Below are 21,678 nucleotides of genomic sequence, written 5' to 3' on the forward strand. Positions count from 1 at the left end.
AAGAGGGAATTTCTACGTTCTCCAGAGCTGTAGACATTCCCTCATTCATAAATGACTGCATATGAAAGACAGCATTCCCATTCGCCTTTGATATTAAGCAAAACAGAATAGTTTTTGTCAGCCATTCTGAGCCACACAGCCTACTGCTTTCTTTGCCAGAAGTACCTTTTTTCTTGATTATAACCTTTTAAGTTCCAAGTTTGTTGTCTCAATGATGTAACTCTTTGTTTGTCATAAAGTAACTTTTCAGCCCTGCACTGTATGTAATGGCTATCCTGCCTGTCCTCACCTCTTTACAAAAGATGCCTTTCTGGGTGAAGTCTAGCACGTAGTCCCAGTTATTAAACCGTTTACTGATCACTTTAGGTGTAGCACTAGAAAAATGTTATCTTAGTTCTATAAGTACCCTTGGGTGCATGCTACAGCTCTTCCTTCCACTCTGAATGCTCTCCCTAGGCCTGTTTGTTATACACGCACTCTCCTGAAATCCTTAGAAAAGGTTATGTCCATGCTGTAGGACAGAGGCTGTTGTATGGGTAGCCACATGAAACTGGTCTTTTCCTATTATTAGTTTAGTCACGTCCTGTGCTAGGAGACCTTAGCTCCTCGACAGTTGTGGAGGGCCCTGTCTTCAGGCACAAACTCCACATGCAGAGACTCTGGTCTGCCCAACCAAGTACAAAATAAGATTCTATTTTCTGCCTATTACCAAATTTAATAGACTTGGTCTGTTAACATATGCAGGATCCTCTTTCAGCAAGTTAGAAGCACAAAGCGCTCCCAGGTGACCCACAAAACCATTGTCCACAGCTCTATTTAACAATCTTTCAGCTGGTCTCTTGCAAGCCTGCAACAAAATTGCAACACTCTTCCAGATTAAGTTGCTCTCCTGGGCACTATTTAAATAATTTCCTGGAATCTTCATGATGTAGATTGGCAGAGAGGTTTTTTTTCCTTCTTCAACTGTGGCCATTGTGGTTTTCTTCAAGTTGGGAGCACCTGTTTTCTCTCATGAGGAGAATTGTATAAAACCTTGTAATTATTACTGTAAGTGCAAAGCATGGCTTTCTTGACTGATCCATTGTACTTTTAACTTGTTCTTTTTAGGTATATGCAAATGGGATTCGTAACATTGATTTACACTTCATAATCCGTAAACTGGCAGCACCTGTAATCTCTGTTCTTTTACTTTCCCTGTGTGTACCATACATCATAGCTTCTGGCGTTGTACCTTTATTAGGTATGTATACGTTCAGAATATGTTTATCATCTGATGGTTTAGAGCAATGTAAATAATCTGTGGAAATAAACAACCTAAAGCTTGAATGTTGTTTGTTTATTTAAAAAAACCACATGCCCACTGTTCTGCTAGAAAATATGAATGCTTAAGGATTGCTCTTTGATATTAAGTTTGGGGGGGTCTTGAGAAGTGCAATACATTATTCTGACTGGTTTATTTGAATAAACCAAGCATAGAGAATGGGACTGCATAATATCTAACAGCAGAAATGTAGGTATCTAGTTTGGGAAAAGGATGATTCATTTCTTTTTTGGACAATCAACCCTTAATTTTAGTCTCTCTTCAAGAGCTGTACTTAGCTGAGAAAATCTTTTCCAACTTGTCAGATACTAAAGGAAGCATGGAGAGGGTGGAAATACTGGTTTTGTTTTAATATTTTCATGCAGTATTAACATAAAATGCAAATTGTAAATGTAGTTTTTTTTTTTCAGACTTTCCTGTGTCCTCATAATTGAGGGAAATAATTTTATTAGAAGCAGGATAGATGTGCTTTTTCAGTTGTCTTTATTGCTGGGTAGGTCTGTTGCTAACAAGAAGTCCTATTTTATTCTTCAATCTCTTCCTCAAATGCAGACCTTTAGTGTCAACTTTTTTCTGAAGTCGGTAAGCAAGAAGAGCTGAGAAGCCCTTTCTTTTTTTAATATGTTTTTTCACTGTGTTAATGGAAAACCTTCAGCTAGTGCTTCGGTAGCTGTCATGTCAGATGTCTGACATAATTGGTTGTGTTATTTATTTCATAGCCCTTCTACTGAAGTTACAGTATAGCAAAGTAGGGAAGCAGGTACAGAAGCAGAAATGCGTGTGTTACTTCAGCAATGTTAGATCATGTGAGGGTTGTGTCTTGTTTTGTAGGAGTTACCGCTGAAATGCAAAACCTAGTTCAGCGACGGATTTATCCTTTTCTGCTTATGGTGGTGGTTTTGATGGGAATTCTCTCCTTCCAAGTCCGCCAGTTCAAGCGCCTTTATGAACATATTAAAAATGACAAGTGAGTATATAGTGTGTTTTAATTTTTCCACTTTAGATTGTAATAACTTCAGATTGAATACAGATAGTGTAGATACTTAGCCCTAAGATGGATTTTAAGAGGCTTTCTAGACAAATGTCCCTCTGAGGCAGACCTAAACTGTTCTTGGCAATTTTTTTTCTGTGGTTTGGGTAGATAAACGCAAGAATATACTGTCTTTATAAGTGGAAGACACTCTGCTCTATCTAACTTGAATGTGCTTTACCACTAATGAAGCTGATTGCTTGTCTTCCTGTCTGTAGTCTTGGAAGGATGACTGAATATCATAATTATGACACATCTACAAGTAAAATCATATTTTCAACCTGCTGTTTACAAAACCATTTCTTCAGCCATTTCTGTATAACTATTTTCCTTATTCTTTCTACTCATTAGTCCAATTAACCTGTTAAAAAACATTCAGTTGACTTAGAGTTTGTCCTTACCAAGTTTTTACTGTTTTCTAATGTTTTCAGTAATTATTACTCTGTATTACTTAGATGCCTGATAAAATATTAGTTTTCCTGGTGTTTGGTTATCCTGCCTGGTTTCTAAGCGCTTTTTGTGTTACTCTAATTACCTTATGTCTTGGGTTTTGAGAAAAATAGGAGTTTTGGACCCCAGCAACTAATCTTCCTAGGTTTCTGCTGTATTGGTAAGGAATAAATAAGTTTATTGTGCTCATGTCTTGAGTTACCCTGAACAGTTTTGCTTTCCACTGACTACAAAAGTAGTCGAACCTAAAATAAATTTCTTTGAATCTTAAATGTTAGGAAGTAACTTATGGATCAAATGTTTGATGTAGATGTGAAATTAATAGTATCTAGAAATATTATGAGAGTTGCAACTCAAAGAAAAACTCTTAGCTGATTTAAATCCTGTTCATCACCTGCCTTCATAATGTATCCTGTGTATTTGGCCTACTGTAGGATGCATAGCGGGTATTTCTATTTACAAATGGTTTTTGAGCCAAATGTTAGGATCTTTAAGGTAGAATGGGTATTGAATAGCAGCATGCATTAATGTTACAAGTTGCTTTCTTGTGTAAATCAGGCATTTAAACAGTAAACAAATCAGTGAAAATAAATCTAAGTGGAAATTACTTTGATGCTAAATGTTGTAACCATCCTTATAGACAAGTTTGTACAAGTTAATGGTCTCATTTCAGGAAGAGGGCAAACATAGTTATGCTAGCCAGTATAGATTTATGGTTTAGAAATGTTGCTTAATTAAATCTTGCACGTACATTTGAAATATGTTATATAGAAGTTCTTGTGGCATTCTAAAATGTACAAAAAACAAGTGATGGGTTTTTGGTGATGGTACTATAAGAAAAGGAGCGGTGGTGGAAGAGTTTCTAAAGGAAATTGGAGATTTCAGGGGAGGAATTCATAGGTATACGTGGCTTTTCTACACGCAGAACCAGCATGCAAATAGGAAGCATGGAAAGGAATTTAGATGGCAAAAAGTAGGAGTGTGAAACAGTGATGTAGAGGAAGTAAGGAATAATGTGAAAGGTAGGAAAACTGCCAAGCCAATGAGATGGTGAGATGTTGAAACTGAATTTCAATAAAGGAATCTCACAGCCTTTAAGCTTGACATGGAGTAGCATTAGGGTATTTTCTCTACCTTTAAGAAAGATTGAGCTACAGTAAAAGTTCTTCCTTTACAGTGCTTACTATTTTCAACCAGGTTGTTTTCCCTTTGGATATAGGAGGAGAGCCTCTGTCACCCAGTGCATATTCTGCATTGTGGCGGATTCTTTTTTTGAACTTAGAACCTCAGTAGCACACTCACTGGGTTTTATATCAGAGTTGTTTTTCCAGATGTTTAAGTGGCAGTGGTTCCAACAGACACTGCAAAGGTGCTCTTAAAAGTATCGTACAACAGAGAGGCTGAGTATATAAATAATGCAAGCACATTCTTTGTTTCATATCCTTATTCAGCTTATATATTTCTCGGTTGTATGACTACTAAAGTTGAGGCTGTAAACACAAACCTGTAATACGTGTATTCAGTTTTGAAATGCCTGAATGATAAGGAAAAATACAAGTATGGTTGAAAACCATGAAGGGGAGAGGAATCACCTATAGAATAACTTTATTGAATTGAGAAAACTGCTTCTGTACCAAAGGAGATAGAGTAGATTTGTGTTACAGAATTGTATTAACTTTTGTTAATTTCTCACTGGTTTTGCTCTAATCCCAGGTACCTTGTTGGGCAACGACTTGTGAATTATGAACGGAAGTCTGGTAAACAAGGCACATCAACAAGTCCACCTCAGTCTTCACAAGAATAGATGGTCACATTAAACATCTCGACCTTCCCTTTGCCTTTATGCATCCTTTTTTCATAGACTCTTCTTCCATCTTTGGATATCTCTCCCAGTAATACTCTCAGCAGTGTTTTGGCTTCTGTTAGTAGCATCCAGATAGCAGTTAAGGCTCTGTTCCTTATCTGCATTTTCTGGTGTTATCGATGCTGTCTGAGGTCTGTATATGTGTAAATAGAAGTATCCTGATGCCCTAAAACCTTGAATTAAAAAGAATGTGCATTGTACATCTTTAAAAAAGTATATTAATTTATTAAATCTAGTTGTCACTTTATTTTGGACTGCTGTTCTGTTGACAATGTGCCACAAAGCAATAGCGTGAAGAGGCAAGATTTTTTTATAAAATTTGGAGCTTACTTATTGTGTTCGTAACAATTCTTATTGTAGTAATATAGTATGGTTTTTCATGAGTGGAAAGGCAGAAAATATCAAAAGTAAATAGCTGTCTTACAGTCAGCAATGAAGTGGCTGTGGTGAGAACATAATGAACTATGTATCTTGCTGTCAAGTCTTTTTTATTATTTTGTATAACACCAAAGCTGTTGTACATTTTCTATTGCCTGATTGTTTTTCATGTGTCTGAGTTTGTAATATTGTACAGTTGCTGTTAAATCAAGAAAATATTTCCTCTTCTGAGAATTCAGATGTACTTGTTAAGGCTCAGCTGGGATTTTCTGTTTGGTTGGGGCGGGGGAGACTGGCTTTGAGAATCAGAATTTCCTGAATCAAAACAGTAAATAAAATTTTACTAAGGCTGAATGATGAAGTATTTAAAGGTACAAAGAAAAAAATAAATAGGTTAACAACTTAAATTGTAGCCAATTTCAATAACAGAATTTTTCAGGACCTCAAGAGGAGGAATGAACCCTACCTGATGTGTTTGCACAGAAACAAAGAGCATAGTGTAAGCAACATTCTGAGCTGGTCCTTTAAAGAGCTTGACATCTTTTTCTCTGTAAGTTACCAAAGTTGCAAATTGTAGAATGAATTTTATATTGCATAATTACTTACATAAAAAAAAGACCCTCAACAACAACAAAAACCCCCTCTTTTCTTTCAGAATTGGTCACTGTGAATTTTTATGGGAATAATATTGAGGAAGTGATTCATCACATACTGATTGTTGCCTGCGGGTCAAGGAAATACCTATGCTGTTAAACAGGCAAGGAGAAGTTAGCAGATTTCTTTGCAAGGACACAGTCAAACGAGCCACCAAATCAAGTCCATGTTATTTCTATGTGTAGATGAGAGGTTTTTTTGCAGTAATGTTTGGGGGTTTTTTAATGTGGATATTTTTAAGAAAGTACATAACAGTATCACAGAGCTTTAAGTAGCATCAAATCATGTGCTTAGATTGCTATATCCTTCCTAGATTAAATGGGGAGGAATGTGAGTATCTATTGCAGTAATCAGAAAATTGATGGAACATTTAACTTGCTACTCGGTACGCTATCCTTCAGTATTCTGTACTTAACCATATATGTATATAATTAATACTTGAGAATCTGGCAGGTGCTTTGAGAGTGTCATCTCCTTTTATTGATGTTGCATCTCTGATCTGGAGTGTTTTGAGTTAATGTGGTCCAGGCTGTGATGGTTGGTAGCCTATTTTTTCTTGTCTGGACTCATGTTCTAAGCAGTGAGCACAAGCCAAATGCATCTCATTCTAGTGGCAGGAGGACTGGGCTGTCCCTAGTGGAAGGTCAGAAACCTGCTTTTTTTACAGGATTACTGCTGTCCTGATGGTTTTGAACCACAGATATTACCTTCTGGAGTGATTTACCAAGGAATTTCCAGCAAAATTAAATCATAGAAAAACAACCAAAATATCTCTCTCATTCACTGTTGCTGACTAAATGCTAAATTGAGTATTTGCCCCACATATTTTTGATGTGCGTAAATATTGCATTTGACTATTTACAGTGGTGTACATTGTGGGACATATATTTTCACAAGATTAAATTCACTGGTAACATATGTTCTTACTTATGCCAGGATTCTGTCTTTTACATATCTTTCATAAACCGTTTAAAAATGGTCTTGCCACTCAAGTATTTTGAGCACTACTGTGTATCATGCAGAATTTGCAGTAGTGTGGTTCTTGTAACTTTTTGTTTTTATCCAGGCAAACTGGTCTTAACATTAAAATTTATGAAGAAAAAGCCTTTGTGCTGTTTCTTATTACTGTTATTTTATGATTCATGACAAAAAAAATGAATGGGGCCAGTCATGTATTGTGAACTGTTAACTGCTTTATGTAGCTTACATTAGCTGTATTCACTCTTTGTTATGGAGAACTGGTTTCAAATCAAACTGTGATGCTAGCTTTTGCACTGCTTTACAGATCCCAGGTGAAGTGAACTTTGTTTCTGAAACTGTCCATTGTGAACTTCCAAAGAAAATCTCATCTCCTTATTTTTTCATGTATTTTGGGAAAGCAGATAGAGGTTGTATAGAACAAGAATTAAAAAACACTACTTTTTTATTGGTTTAAGTTTTAATAGTTTTCCTTACTGTGCTTTGTGTACTTCTCTGGCACAGAAACTTGATAGTAAGCATGTAAGTTAACAAGCTTTACTAAGACAGCTAGATAAGCTGTGTACCAGAGTGTGTGCTAGAGTCAGCGTGCAGTGGTGTTATATTACTCTTCAAGTGGGAAAAATTCTGTGTGTGCTTTCACTATAACTTGTGTTGACCTTAGCTCTTGAAAGGAGGGGTTGACAGTGGGTACGGGCTTAATTTAATCCCCGTTGTGGTGTTGAGTATCTAATGCTGTTATTAGTGCCACAGGCCTTCATACAACAACTGTCAGATGGCTCTGTAGCTCTTTTGCGTACTGAAAGAAGTTAATTGCAGGATGGCTTTGGCTATTTTTACATAGATTATTTTATATTGATTAAAAATAGTTAGAACTCTGCATCCTTTCTCTGACTCCCCCTTCTCCAGTGGGTGAAGCTCAAGTTACTTACTTTAATTTCTGAGGGCCTTCTGGAACCGGTAACTATTTTCGGTCAGTAACTTCCTCAGTAAGATGCCAACTCCAACACCAATTACAGTATTCACATCACTTTTCAGCTGAGTGCATTAATTCTTTCCTTGCCTTCCCCTAGGCTTGAGCAAAGGTCTTCATAGAAAATCTACACAGCAGCCCCACTGTTCTTCAGAGAACTCTGTAAACAGCCCTTTACCTTACAAAGCATGAGTGACAGGGGTTTGTTGATTCCACTGCCTGGCATGCTGACCAGTGTTGGGTTTGGGTTTTTTTTCTTGTACTCCACTGTCCATCCATTTGTTTATATCTAGTCAAGAAATTGTGGCAGGGTCAGCATACTTGCTCTTCTAGCCTTGTGAATTGGCACTGTGCAGAGTAATGAGTGGGGTTCTTGGCAGAAATGGATATAAATAATAAAAACATTAAGCAGGGAACCAACACTTGGTAATAATGAAGTTGGAGACATAAAAAAAGGAAACGGTCTTCTAAAACAGATAAGGAGACAACTTCCAGAAAGCATAACGGTAAGTTAGAGCTTTGATATTTCAGTTCTTGATTAGATTAACTGGAACTAAAGAATTGCATCATTAACAGCAATTTTATAATTCTATTATTCCAAACAAGCTATGCTTCTGATCTCTGTTTCTTCATTTGGGAGTTACCAATAATTGAGAAATGATATGCTGAAATCGAAGTTACTCAATAGTGGAAATGTTGAGAAGATAGTATTTCCAGAGGTCAAATACCATTCTGAGATAAGCCGAATGTTTTGAATTCAATATAATACTGAGGAATGGAGTGATGACAAGGTTACTTCACAACTCCACACATCAATGTTGCCACTTACATGCATACTTCCTGTTATCTCTTACTTGCTGAGTAGTGGCGAATGCCGGAGCTATGTAGGTGTGCTTTTTTTTCCTGTAGGAGGGGAAATCAAATGTATCTAGAGTTGTCTGACATCTGGTTGGGGGAGGGGGCTCTTTAACCTTACTTGTCTGATGCATGTTAAATCGTTTGGCTTTCAGGGAGTGTTTCTGTTCCTGGAATACGACACCAGTTTTACTTAGAGTAACAGTCTTCCTTTTTGCTTACAAAAACTGAGAACACGACAAAGCTCATTAATTTTATATTGCATAGAATTTATGTATTAGAACCTAGATAGTGAAGATCTGCCTGCGTGTGCCATGTTCAGCAGGTGAAAATAGCATAAACGGCCTGGTGAAGCTCAGAAAGGAATGTACTGAATCTAAAAATACTGCTACGTTATAATGGTGTATACATTGGTTACTTCAGCTAGTTGTGACCTGGAGTCACGTGAGCAGGAAGCAGCAGCAGAATTTCAAAGCTGAAATCAGGTGGTGCTGCTATATAGCAACAATTATGTCCATGGATATAATTTTTATATATATATAAAATATATATATATAACAGTAATATGTCAAATGCATATGCGGGAAGTTCTTGTCTAGGAAGTGAGTTACTACTTTCACTAAAGATCCATTGCGTATTTATTGTGTTTTCATAGAGTTTGGTCAGCTTTTTCATAACATAAATTGTTTAAGCCTTACTACCTTTATAACTGAAACTGAAGGCAAAGCCTCCCTCCCTTGCTTACGCGTGGATCTATAGCTGTCTGAGTGGTTTTTCCATGCTTTATTGTTATCCTATCTTAGTCTCCTTCCTTTTATAGTCACAAATTGCAGTAACCTTTAAGGAAATGTTTTAGTGTAATTGCATATGAAAAGCATGCTACTTTTAGCTAAAAAGTAGTTTACTGAAGCAGAAACGATTTCTTAGAAAGGACTCGATATCCCAATATGCCAAAATCAAAACATCATCAGTAATTCATGCACACACTTTGTGTACTGCTAACACAGGAGTAACAAGGAGAAAATGTGCAGTACATTGGTTTCTGCCTGTAAATCAGTAGACTGCATAGTAAGGGTGATTATAACTCATGGAACTGCTGGTTTTAGTTCCAAATGTGTCGAGGGACTGTGGATAACGAAGAATATAAACTTCTCTTTTAAAGTATCTACCCATATAAAGAACACATGTCATGATCCAGAAGTTTGCTGTTCTCGTGTAGCTGGGAGTCTGCAAAGTATTTTGAGGCTCAATGCTTGGCCTGTAGTCTATGCAGAGTATTCATCTTTAATGAACAGATTAAACAGTTATTAAAATGTATGCTTTTTGTTTTCCAGGGACTGCCTTACCAGCACATGCTTTGCAGGGTTTGGAGCAGTTGATGCTAAGAGGCATCTGGCGCAGGCCATGCTGTGTGTGCTTGGTGGGGGCAGTCCACCAGGGATATTGCTGGCCTGCATTTCCTGGGCTGTGGAGGCTGACGAGCAGAGATGCTTGTGGCTGAGCTCTCCTTTGAAGCAGTAGCAACTGCGAGTAACAGGAATTTTAGGGAATGCATTGCCCTCTGTCTATTTTGCAGCTCAGGCAGTGTTTGTTCACAGATATTCCAAGGAGCTAGGGGATTGCCGAAGGCAGGATGTGCCACACTACTGCTGCTAGCCAAGCAGTGCATCATCATAGTCAAGGACATGCAGGGCGATGGTGGGCTGCCGGGATCCTGGGTGGCCTGCAGGCCAACCTCCTCACTATGGGCTCTGCTGATGAGTTACGTTAAGGTGTTTCAGGTCTCTTCTGTGTTATTGTAGATGTCGGTCAAAATAAAACTCTTAAGACTCTCTTTGGAGTTTTAGAAAGCAGGTATTCAGTGCTGGGTGTTTAGGGGATCAGCTCCTCTTAAGATGCACGCACGCAGATACAAGTACTAGAGCTTTTTATATTTTCATTACATGCATATGTATCTTGTTTCTCAGAAAGACTATTTCTCAGAACTAATCTTAATAATGGCATAGTCATTACTCTTGGCATTTCTACTAGTAGAGTGTCTCTGGTGCTTTTCAGGAATCATTTATAAATATCCTTTTGTTGAACCTGCCTGTTAAGCATGTGTGGTAAAGCTGATGTTGTGCAACATATCTTCAGTTCAAGTTTGATATCCTCCAGCCCATGATTCTGGGTTTCTAGTCATAAATCATAGAATTGTTTGGTTGGAAAAGAGCTTTAGAGATCATCAAGGCCAACCACACCCATCCGCTCCTAAACCATATCCCTGAGCACCTCATCTACCCTGTTTTCAAAATACCTCCGAGGATGGACTCAACCATCTCCCTGGGCAGCCTTGTTCCAGTGTTCAGTCTGAACCTCCCCTGGCACAACTTGAGGCCATTTCCTTTCCTCCTGTCACCTGAGAGAGGAGACCAACACCCACCTCACTGTAGTCTCCTTTCAGGTAGTTGTAGAGAGTGACAAGGTCTCCCCTCAGCCTCCTCTTCTCCAGGCTAAATCACCCCAGCTCCCTCAGGCACTCCTTGTAAGACTTGTTTTCCAGTCCCTTCATCAGCTTTGTTGCCCTTCTTTGGACACGCTCCAGAGCCTCGATGTCTTTCTTGTAGCGAGGGGCCCAGAATTGAACACAGTATTTGAGGTTCAGCCTCACCAGTGCCCGGTACAGAGGCACAACCGCTTCCCTGGTCCTGCTGCCAATGCTGCCATTGGCTGCCATGGCCACCTGGGCACAGTCTTGGCTTATATCCAGCTGATGCCAACCATCCCCCCAGCTCCTGCTCCTCCAGGCAGCTTTCCAGCCCCTCTTCCCCAAGGCTGTAGCCCTGCACAGCGTTGTTGTGTCCTGAATTCCGGACTCGCGCTTGGCCTTGTTAAACTTCCTCCCATTGGCCTCAGCCCATCGATCCAGCCTGTTCAGATCCCTTTGCAGAGGGACAAGCAGATCGACACTTCCTCCCAGCTTAGTGTCGTCCCCAAACTTAATTAAAAACAAAAGCATTCCTTTCTTTTGATTGACACAACTCGAGCATATGCGGTTACCCATTGCTCTAAGCAATCATGACTATCGAATCATAGCCTAGTGTGGGTTGGAAGGGACCTTAAAGATCATCCAGTTGCAACCCCTCTGCCGTGGGCAGGGACGCCCCACCGGCGCAGGCTGCTTTCCTTAAGCAATTAATTGGAAACCGGGACGGGCTGGGCCGCCTCAGCCCCGCCAGGGAAGGCGCTCGCCGCCCCCACCCGCCCCCTCCCCTCCCCCGGCCCCGCCCCCCGCGCGCGTTGCCGGGCAGCGGGTGAGGCTGCGCTCCCGAGCCGGGGAGCCGGGGCCTGCGCGGTGCGTGTGTCCCGCGGCCCGGCCGGGGGTCGCTTGGGGTGCTGGAATCTTGGAGCGGCTGGAACGGGCCCAGAGAAGGCTACAGGGATGGTCCGAGAGCTGGAGCACCTCCCACCCGAGGGCTGGCCGAGGGTTGGGGTTGTTCAGCCTGGAGAAGAGAAGGCCCCGAGGGGATCTTATAGTGACCGTCCTGTACCTGAAAGGGGCTACAGGAAAGCTGGGGAGGGACTGTTCACAAAGGCTTGTGGTGATAGGACTAGGGGCACTGGGTATAAACGGGAGAGGGGCGGATTTAGACTAGACATTAGGAAGAATTTCTTCACCATGAGGGTGGTGAGGCCCTGGCACAGGTTGCCCAGGGAAGCTGTGGCTGCCTCATCCCTGGAGGTGTTCAAGGCCAGGTTGGATGGGGCCTTGGGCAGCCTGGTCTAGTGGGATGCTCCTGCCCGTGGCAGGGGGCTTGGAACTGAATGATCTTTAAGGTGCCTTCCAACCTAAACTGTTCTGTGATTCTATGATTTTATGAATAGGACAACAGAAAAATAAAAGTGAATAGGAGGTGGGAGAGATGAGGTGGCCTTTGCATTAAGCGACAGAGCGATCTGCGTTACAGCACAAGCAGTAGATACCGTCAGCAGGCCAGCAAGGTTGAGTTGTGGAGGTTGGTTGTTCTGGTGTTTGTCCATGTTCCTTAGGTGCAAGTCACCTACAGGAGGTTCCCCATGAGGACATGGGGAACAAGGACAGGAAATGGCCTCAACTTGCACCAGGCGAGGTTTAGATTTGCGTGTTAGGAAAAACTTCTTCACTGAAAAGGTTATTAAGCAATGGAATAGGCTGCCCAGGGAAGTGGCTGAGTCACCATCCCTTGAGGTGTTCAGAAAATGTGTAGATGTGGCACTTCATAACATGGTATGTTAGGCATGGCAGTGTTGGGCCAATGGTTGGACTCTATTAATCTTAGAGGTCTTAGAAACTTTGCAATCTGCGTTCTCTGGCTTCTGTACAAAATGACAGAACTCTCCTTGGCTTGCAGTACTGAGTTGTCAGTATAGCTAGCTTTCACCTTGCTATGTGTGGTGTGACTTGTCTGGACTACTCATTGTACGAATATGTACTGTGGGATGTTTAAGGAGAAAAGTCAGTACAGAATTATCTACAGGTGGTTCTTAAAGGAGTATTTCTCCTTACTCAGAGCTGTGGTTGGAGTCCAAGCTCCAGCCTTTTTACTTGGTGTTGCCATCAAGTTTAAGGGTTTCAGAGACTCACAGTGTTTGTCTGTTCACCCTTCTGAGTTTGTCAGTTCTCCTGCAGCCCCAGCAGTTGAGTAGGAGAGAAGGGAGTTTTGGCAGAAACGCTGTTCACTGCCATGTGCCTGTACAGGTTTACATTTGTATTCTGCATCTGTGAACTGCTACTTTATTATTATTTCTTCCAGGTCCTTGTGACTGAACAAAACAGGCCATGCCTCCTCCAGAAACCATATTTTGTGCTCAGCAGATCAAAATACCCCCTGAGCTACCTGATATTTTGAAGCAATTTACTAAAGCTGCTATTAGGACTCAACCACATGATGTTTTGCAGTGGGCAGCTGCGTAAGTAGGATGTGGATGTTCACATAATGATGTAGTGCTATGTGAATGGATCCGTAAAACCTGTTTGCTCCTGTTTGTTGTGCAGCTGAGCTGGCTTGAATGTCAAACAGCCTGTGTATTGCACACGCTTCTGTGCATTAATGCAGCATGTGAACCTATACAAATGGTATAGACTTGATGTATTTTCTGTTTTGTTGAAGCTTAGGACTGACGTATTTCTGGGAGAGCTTGATTTCCTTCTAAAAGAATGCATCTTAATTGTTGTTAATTGCTTTGTCCTTTAAGACCAAAGAGGTCCTTTAAGAACTTAAAAGACCAAGTCTCTCATGTGAGACTTAATTCAGTTCTTGGAATTTAAAGGAAACCTGAAAATAGCTTTCTAATTCTTAAGTTTGCCTAGGTTTCTTTCCTTTGTTTCCAAGAATAAAATTAGGAATCTCCTTCAATGTTACTGAAATAGAAAGAGAGCCTGAAAAGTTGTGACTTCTAGATGATAGTCCTCATAAGGAATCTCTCATCATAAAGTTAGTTTAAGGGATTTAAATTTTTCTTCATCTTTAACTCCTTTTTTTTTTCTTTTACCTCACTTGCTCACTATACTTTTGTCCTGTCCTACAGTTTGTGTGGGCGAGCTCTTTAAGGGTGTCTGTGAGATGTTCTCAGCTGAGGAGATTAAAAAAGTCTGTGCTGTGTATGTGAGGGAGGGGAAGCTGTTAACAAAGCCAGGCTGGAGTCTGGCTTGTCCATTTAAAAGATAAAAAATCCTGAAACTGGATCACTACAGTGTTGGAGAAAGGTAGCAGGAACATCTTAAAACACTGTGACATTTCTTAGGAATGTGATGGAGTTGGGGCGCAAGCACACCTCTGGGTGATGGATGTGCAGGGCACTTGCCCCAGTTGAGAAGCTGGAAGTGGTAGCTTGGACCTACTGGGACGTGGGGCTGGTGAGAGCAGCCGCAACGTGGCACTGCTGCAGCCACACCGCCAGCCAGACCCTGACCTCTGTTTAAAGATTGCACCAGCATGGGTGGAGGAGCCCCTGCAGATGGGCAGGCAGCTCTTGCTGGTCGCGCACCCTTTTCTGGAATGGTCAAGTTTTCCTTGCCTGGTTCAGATTGCTGGCCAGTTATGGCAGAAGTGGTTGCTCTTAAGGTGGTGGCAGCCTTTTCATTAAAATGATATGCATCTGGTTCCCTTTCTGCGCCAGTCTTAAATTTTACTTTGGAGTGGACAGAAATGGCAGAAATGCTGATGAGAGCGGTGCAGCATAAATAGCCGGTTGTGTTTCTCAGGTAGTGTGTGAAGGGAACAAATTAGCCCTCAGATGCTCATTAATCAAATGGGAAAAGCCTGCGCTCTGGTTTTGCAAGCACACTCTGATGTTAATAAATCCCTCTACCTTTGCCAAGAAGGACTGAATGTATCATTTTCAAAGTAACTTAAATATCTTAGAATTATTAGAGCATTGTAAAATGGAACGTGTAGTCTTTCTGGTGGAAACCACAGCCTTTTGAAAGGTGGTTTCTGGGCACGGGGAGATGGGAGCTGTGTGTGTGTGTGGCTGGCTGAGTGCTGCCAGTTGTGTATAGGAGCGTGTGGATTTGTTTACTGAATTGAAAGAGCATTTTCTTCTGTGCAGCTTGTAACCGCCATGGGCATTGGAGTGTGTTCTCTTCCTCTTTACTTAGATATTTTTCAGCATTGTCAAAAGGCGAGACACTTCCTGTGAAGGACAGGATTGAAATGCCTTTAGCAACAGAGAAAACGGTTGCTGGTTTGACCCCAGGACTCCTTAAAATCTTGCATAAACAGGTACGAACTGGCCTTTATCAAATGTGCAGGACTGCTGAGGACTGCCCACGTGATGGGGATGATTGGGAAGACTGACTGTCATGTCACTGCCTGCATGTTGGGGATGGTTGGGGAGGGACCACGTTCTTAATTTCATTCTGTTTTCCTGAGTTCTTATTGTGGTACCGTGGTTTTGTTTAAAGCTTTCTCCCAAAGGCACAGTGACTGTTGCAGAACTGAAGGAAAAATGGAAGCACTTGTGCTTGCCAGGGGAGCAGCTGGAAGCGATCCTTCAGTTGGACAACTTTGGCGAAGAGGTGAAATGGATGGACATTCTGGCTCTCGGCTGCAGTGTGCTCGGCGAGGTACGTTCGTGGCAGGAGCCCTCATATCTAAACACAAAGAGTTTTGTATGATCATATATGATGTAGCCCATGGAACAATTAGTGGCAATGGATTTAGGGGAATGGCGATTGCTTTTGCAGCAGCTGACAAAGTGGCTTGTGTCTTTACTTCTGTTCCCCATCAGCTTTTGGTCAGGGGAGCTTAACAGGAAAGAAGTCTAAGCCTTCAGTTTATTGGGAAGCATGTCCACAGGGAGCTTGGATCATGAGGGAGAGGATGATAGAGGAATGAGGCTTATGGCATCTGTGTAAATGTTCATGGAGGAGAACCAGAGGGAGAAATTGAAACATCAATTTTTAATCGACTGCATATTCAATTAGATTTTCACAGAAGCAATTAATGTTACTAAATCTACTTTTAATTCTTTTAATGTCAGTAATAAAGTCTCAGCAGAGCATTTCAACAGAACGATAGATTATAAAATGCACTGAGCTGATGTTCTTATGAAATATTTTTTTAATGATTTCTACATTACAGAAGGAGTATTAAAAATAAAATACATGTTAAATGATATTTTGAGAATATTGCAGATTGGATTCATAGTTGAATAGGGTCACAGTTAAGATATAAGAGTGGACACGTAGGAACTTCTTAAAAATGCCAGACATCTGAAGTATCTTTCTGTAAAGCAATGATGTGTTTTTACAGCCTTGGAGAAGTGACCACACAGGTAGTCTGTTAAATTGTGTTTCAAAAGTGGCAAAATCAATATGAACAACTTTGGTGTGCTGTGAGAGATAGAGACAGTGATACCTTGAAGTGGCAGGAGCAGGAACACCAGGGGACTGCAGAGGGTAGAGTCTGCCATCGTGTAGGCAGCTGCCTCTCCTTTGCCAGAGGAGGATCTACATTAAGTAAAACTTAAGGGATCATAAAGTTACACTTCTCTGTTCTGTGTTCTAGACCCTAGGGAGATATTCCATTTATTTTAAAAAATGCTGTTCCACTATTAGGAAGTACTCACTTTTTTACAAAATCATTGCTTGCTTGGTAATGAAGAGGTAAGGATAAATTTTGAAAAAGTTATAACAAAATAGTTCTACTTGGGTTAAAAAAGGTCTGTGTGTTGGTTTTTTTTGATGGCATCCAGCCACTCCTTGACTAGATAAAGTCCCATGCTGAGTTTTTCCACACATTTCCCTGTGTAGCTCAGCAAGGATAAGGCACCAGATTATAGGCATTGTTTTGAACAAGGATTTTTTTTTTTTCAAGTATATGTGGAATTAATTCTTTGAGGCATGTTTGTTGTAAAGGGAACTCAGGCATTATTTGACTAAAGCTGGAATATTCTTGACATGCTTTTTGCTTCTGTGTTTTTTCTGCCAACTACTAAAATAGAGCTTACATAGAAATATGGAAAATATTATATATATTTTAATAAATTTTTATTTTTATTTTTATGTATAAAATAGTATATATCAGCATTCTTAAAAATTAATATCATACTACTATTATGTCACAATAAACAAATTATCAAAACCATATGAATTTTCTGGTTTTGTAGATTCGTCTGTCTTAACCGCTGCTGAGAATTCCTTTAGATCCATTGAGATAAGAAATAAATATACATATGCATGTATATTTACATACACACCACTCACAGACATATATATATAGAGAGAGAGAGTGAAGTGCAGTCATGTCTGAGCTTTTACAGTAGCAGAATAGAGCAATTTGGCCACACTGGAAATGAGGCTCAGACTAAGACTACTCTGTTGGCAACCAGCTGAATATGAGTCAGCAGTGGCTCAAGTGGCCAGTGGCATCTTGGCCTGTATCAGAAACAGTGTGGCCAGCAGAACCAGGGAAGTGATTTTGCCCCTTTACTCAGCATAGGTGAGGTCGCACCTCAAATACTGTGTCTGGTCTCTCTACAAGAGAGACACTGAGATGCTGGAGTGTGTCCAGAGAAGGGAAACAAAGCTGGAGAGTAGGTCTTATGAGAAATGGCTGAGGGAACTGGGACTGTTTAGTCTGGAGAAAAGGGGACTGGGGAGAGACCTTATCACTCTTTACAACTACCTGAAAGGAGGCTACAGAGAGCCAGGTGCTGGTCTTTTCTCCCAAGTAACTAGTGACAGGATGAGAGGGAACAGCCTCAAGTTGCACCAGTGGAGGTTCAGATTAGATATCGGGAAAATTTCTTGACCAAAAGGTTTATCTGGCACTGGCACAGGCTGCCCAGGGAGGTTGTCACCATCCATGGAGATATTTAAAAGACAGGTAGATGAAGTCCTCAGGAATATGGTTCAGTAGTGGATGGGTACAGTTGGCCTTAGTGATTTCAAAGGTCTTTTCCAACCTAACAATTCTGTGATCATAGAATTCTAGTATTTTTTTACTCCTGTTTTTCCTAGAACTTTGTTATTGTTTCCATCCCTGGACCTGCACTGGAGGGTGAAGTTGGGACTGAAAGCCAGTTAACAATGATAAAGCCTTTGTCTCATTTACACTCACTTTCAGTGGCTTACAGTGTGGATTTTCTCATGGTATGCAAAGAATATTCATGGTTCTGATACTGTTCCTTTTAATTTCTTGACCGAATCCCCTGCAGTCAATACTGAGTTCAATGAAACATGCCTGTGAAATCTTAACAGAGGATCCAGAAGGAGGAGCAGCTCGCGTTCCCTTTGAAACATTCTCGTACCTCTACTTTTATTTGGCCAGTGTCGATGGAGACATACCAAAGGAGGAAACTGAAACATTCCTCCACAAAATGAAAGAACAAGCGTAAGTGAAAAATCTGTGTGTGGAATTTTAATGTATGGATCACCTTTGGGTTCTCCATGAAGCTTTAATTTCAAGTGAATAGTCTATTTTCACTTTGAGTGCAGCCATGACAGGAGTAAAGGCTGACTAAGGTTATGTTGCAAGTGTACATAGTTGTTATTTTTTGTTTAGTAGTAAGCATCAGGGCTTGAACTGTTAAATGATAAATTATTATTTATCCATCTGTCTTTGAAATATTAATGTCACTAACTGGTGGTATAATTTTCCCTGTAGGAAGTAATAATATACAGGTTTGTATCATCTGCGTGGTTCTGGTTCCAGTACCAGGAATATCTTTTGGGCTGCTCTTATGATTTAACATACTGTAAACCAGAGAGAGAAACTAGGGAGTCCCCGCTGAAGCCTGAAGTTTCTGTCATGTCTCTCCTGAATTACTTCTCCCTAGACATTTTGTTAGGGAAAAATTTAGCATATGCTTGGTCTTAAATGGTTTGGCTTTTCAGTTTTTGTGGTTTTAGCTATGGTAAATTGTCCTTCCTGGAATGGTTTCAGTGTTTGTTGCCTCCAGTGGATATAAAGAACAAAGGCAGAACATAGTCCCAACTGAATAGTTTATCCTCCTTTGCTATTTGTACCAAGCTGGGGTGGGTGGGTACAGTTCTATTCTGTTGTGTTCCTGTTTCTCCTTGCTCTGGGGTTGTCTTTATAGGTTGGTGTCAGTCTGGTCAGAAAGCCATGAACTGACGCGGTTCTTCACAGCAGGAGATGTGTAAGGTGAAGGTTAAGCAAACCCCCACCATGTTGCTGTCCATTTTGCTATCAACGGCAGCCGTGTTCAGGTCTTTTCTGTGCTGTTGTATAATCTTTTGGCTTGTTTCATAATGAAGAGGCAACCTGGTTCTCACCTTTTGACTTCATCAACTAGTTTGTTAGCAAATGATGTTTTTCCCCAGTATTATTAGGTGTCCTTCTTACAGGCTTGGGTAGAGAATACCCTGTTGATGATTGATCCATTCAACTGCGCTGCCATTTTTTGATGTGCCGTCAACGTTGTTGGTGCTCACAGCTTGTTTGTTCTGAACTTCTGGGCACCTGCCCAGGATTAACGGGGTATTCGCATAGCTTGGCTCCCTTTTTTTCTTTAGCACACTAGCACTGTTCTGTTGCTTTAGACAGATGGTTGATTATCTTTTTGTCAACTTCTAAAACAGCAAAATCTTAAAGTTCATGGGCTTGTGCAAACAGCTCTGCTAACTAGGCATAACTCATGCTAATGGCTACAGGTGAAAGATTTCATCTCACCTCATCTTATCTCTAATAGATTTGGATTGTTTATGTGCAGCCCTGTGCCCACAAAATTCAGTGACAAAACCTCATAACGTTTTAGCAGATGGAGGAAAGGATCCATCAAGATACTGCATATATTCCTGGTAGTGTTAGCGTGGAAGTAGCATTAGGAATCTATGAAACTATGAATATATGTAGACCTTACAGCAGTCTTCTAGTACTTAAAGGGGACCTGCAAGGAAGCTGGGGAGGGGCTCTTTGTCAGGGAGTGTAGGGATAGGATCAGAGGTATTGGTTTTAAGGTGAAAGAGGGGAGATTTAGGTTAGATTGCTACTAGCTCCATGTACATGGCAGCTCAAAAATGCACGAGCACACAAATTAACTGACTTGTTTCATCAGTAGTTACCAGACTGATAATTTTTAGGAAGATTTACTTTCTCATCACACTGCTTTTGCTTGCAATTACTATAACCCTCAACTGTATCTTGTCCAACATGCTAGGATTTACCGTGTTTTAAGTGTTGTTTTAAAACATTTGGTTTCTTTCTTTCCAGTGACAAACAAGCTGGCATGGTGCTGCTCAGAAACTTCCTGCCTCTGCCCTCACCACCATTTTGATCAAGCCTAGTCTTCAGCACCAGGGAGAGGAGGAAAAATAAGGAATAAATATGTGCAAGAAAGTAATTAGTGTTAGAAGGACAATTATTTGCACCTACAGTACAAGAAGATCCTCTTCTCTGGCACTTCCTTTTGTTGAAATGGCCTTTTAGTGGATGTTAATTGAATATGTGGTTACACTCACAAATACTGTTGCTCACACCTAAGGAGTGATACCTTCACTCATTTATTTGTACTGAGTAAAATGTACTTTGTTATGGATGTTCGTACCTGTACTTCATAAGCGATTGTAAGAGAAGTAGTAAAATACAATTCAGTTTAGAGAAGACTGGACAGCTATAGTTAGTGCGTTTCACATTACACTTCTGGATAGCACCAACTTAATTGACTTACACAAAGACAGCTTGCTTTTGACTACCCTGTCTGAATGAATAAGCTCTATTAAAGAAGTTGTTTTACCAAGCCTTGTTCAACATTAAGAACCCCGTGGCTGAGCTGCTGCAAGAAACATCAACTTGAGAAAGGATGCAATGATTCTGTATTTTCTTCTCTGTTATTACGACACTTTCAGAACTTAGATATCCTTTTCCATTCTTAGATACACTTTTTTATTTAAGGATCTGTTTTAAATTATATCTTGTTTTCTCACAGGAAAAGCTACTGCATTTGCCACATAGGTGAGGAAATGCCCAACACATAATTCAGTCTGGTTTTGAGTTGAACAGCTGTAGTAGGTACAGAAGTCTAAATTAACCAGAACTAGAATAAGTATTGAGTGACAGATAATCATACTTAATTGTAAAAATTGAGACAAAAATTAGGATAGAGTAAAACTGGCGAGATTGCAGTATAAGAGCATATTGGCTGCCCTCTCCTGGCAACTCCATCACACAGAAGAAAGTATCGTAGGAGACTGCTCCGCAACCTTGTTCTTTTGCGGCTGCTTACTTCATTGAAGTAACAAGCTTGGCAGATGATGACCTGACCATACTGTAGCAGACAGTGTGAGGAATTAACAAGACTAGAAATTGATATAATAAAAATATCATTTAAGTGGAACCCTCCTGCATACTTTGCCTCTGCATGGCTTAAGTCTCCTTTTATCAGCCCGTATCACTAATATTTACATGTTAGTAGTCTACAGGATGTGAACTCCTCCTGGTTATTTCTGGAAGGAAATGTGTACACAACTGGTATTTCAAAATGGCAATCAGTAGTGTCCTTGGTACCTCCCCAGTAGTTTCTGTGGAGATTATATTCTCATCATCTTTGCCAGATGACATTGATCCTAAATGTCTCTGAGCATGAGCTTGGGAACAGCAAGTTCTCCGTTTTTGTCCTCTTACCACTACCTGCAACTGAAGGTATTTTAGCTTGTTGGAGATCTCCAAGATCTGCCCTACCACCTCTGG

General features: G+C 40.6%; 2 protein-coding genes across 5 annotated transcripts in view; both read left to right on the forward strand.

Moving 5' to 3' along the window:
* MARCHF6 (membrane associated ring-CH-type finger 6) overlaps positions 1-6,800 on the forward strand; it is a 50,265-nt gene extending 43,465 nt beyond the window's left edge. For both annotated transcript variants that reach the window (XM_069853482.1, XM_069853481.1), the window contains exons 24-26: positions 1,108-1,240; positions 2,153-2,288; positions 4,515-6,800. In XM_069853482.1, the coding sequence (XP_069709583.1) occupies positions 1,108-1,240; positions 2,153-2,288; positions 4,515-4,605 (360 nt within the window). In that variant the 3' untranslated portion in view covers positions 4,606-6,800. The remainder of the gene's footprint in view (positions 1-1,107; positions 1,241-2,152; positions 2,289-4,514) is intronic.
* Positions 6,801-8,024: 1,224 nt separating this feature from the next.
* Positions 8,025-21,325, forward strand: ROPN1L (rhophilin associated tail protein 1 like). Of its 3 annotated transcripts, none has more exons than XM_069853470.1 (6): positions 8,025-8,154; positions 13,276-13,432; positions 15,123-15,246; positions 15,429-15,590; positions 18,185-18,360; positions 20,203-21,325. In XM_069853470.1, the coding sequence occupies exons 2-6, from the start codon at positions 13,302-13,304 to the stop codon at positions 20,264-20,266; spliced, it is 657 nt and encodes a 218-aa protein (XP_069709571.1). In that variant the 5' UTR covers positions 8,025-8,154; positions 13,276-13,301; the 3' UTR covers positions 20,267-21,325. The 3 variants fall into 3 exon arrangements, with proteins under 3 accessions (XP_069709571.1, XP_069709572.1, XP_069709573.1); XM_069853471.1 differs by lacking the exon at positions 8,025-8,154 and adding an exon at positions 8,513-8,532; XM_069853472.1 differs by lacking the exon at positions 8,025-8,154 and adding an exon at positions 11,819-11,837.
* Positions 21,326-21,678: the final 353 nt, after the last annotated feature.

This window comes from Phaenicophaeus curvirostris, chromosome 3 (assembly GCF_032191515.1).
Source record: "Phaenicophaeus curvirostris isolate KB17595 chromosome 3, BPBGC_Pcur_1.0, whole genome shotgun sequence".
Classification (NCBI taxonomy): domain Eukaryota; kingdom Metazoa; phylum Chordata; class Aves; order Cuculiformes; family Cuculidae; genus Phaenicophaeus; species Phaenicophaeus curvirostris.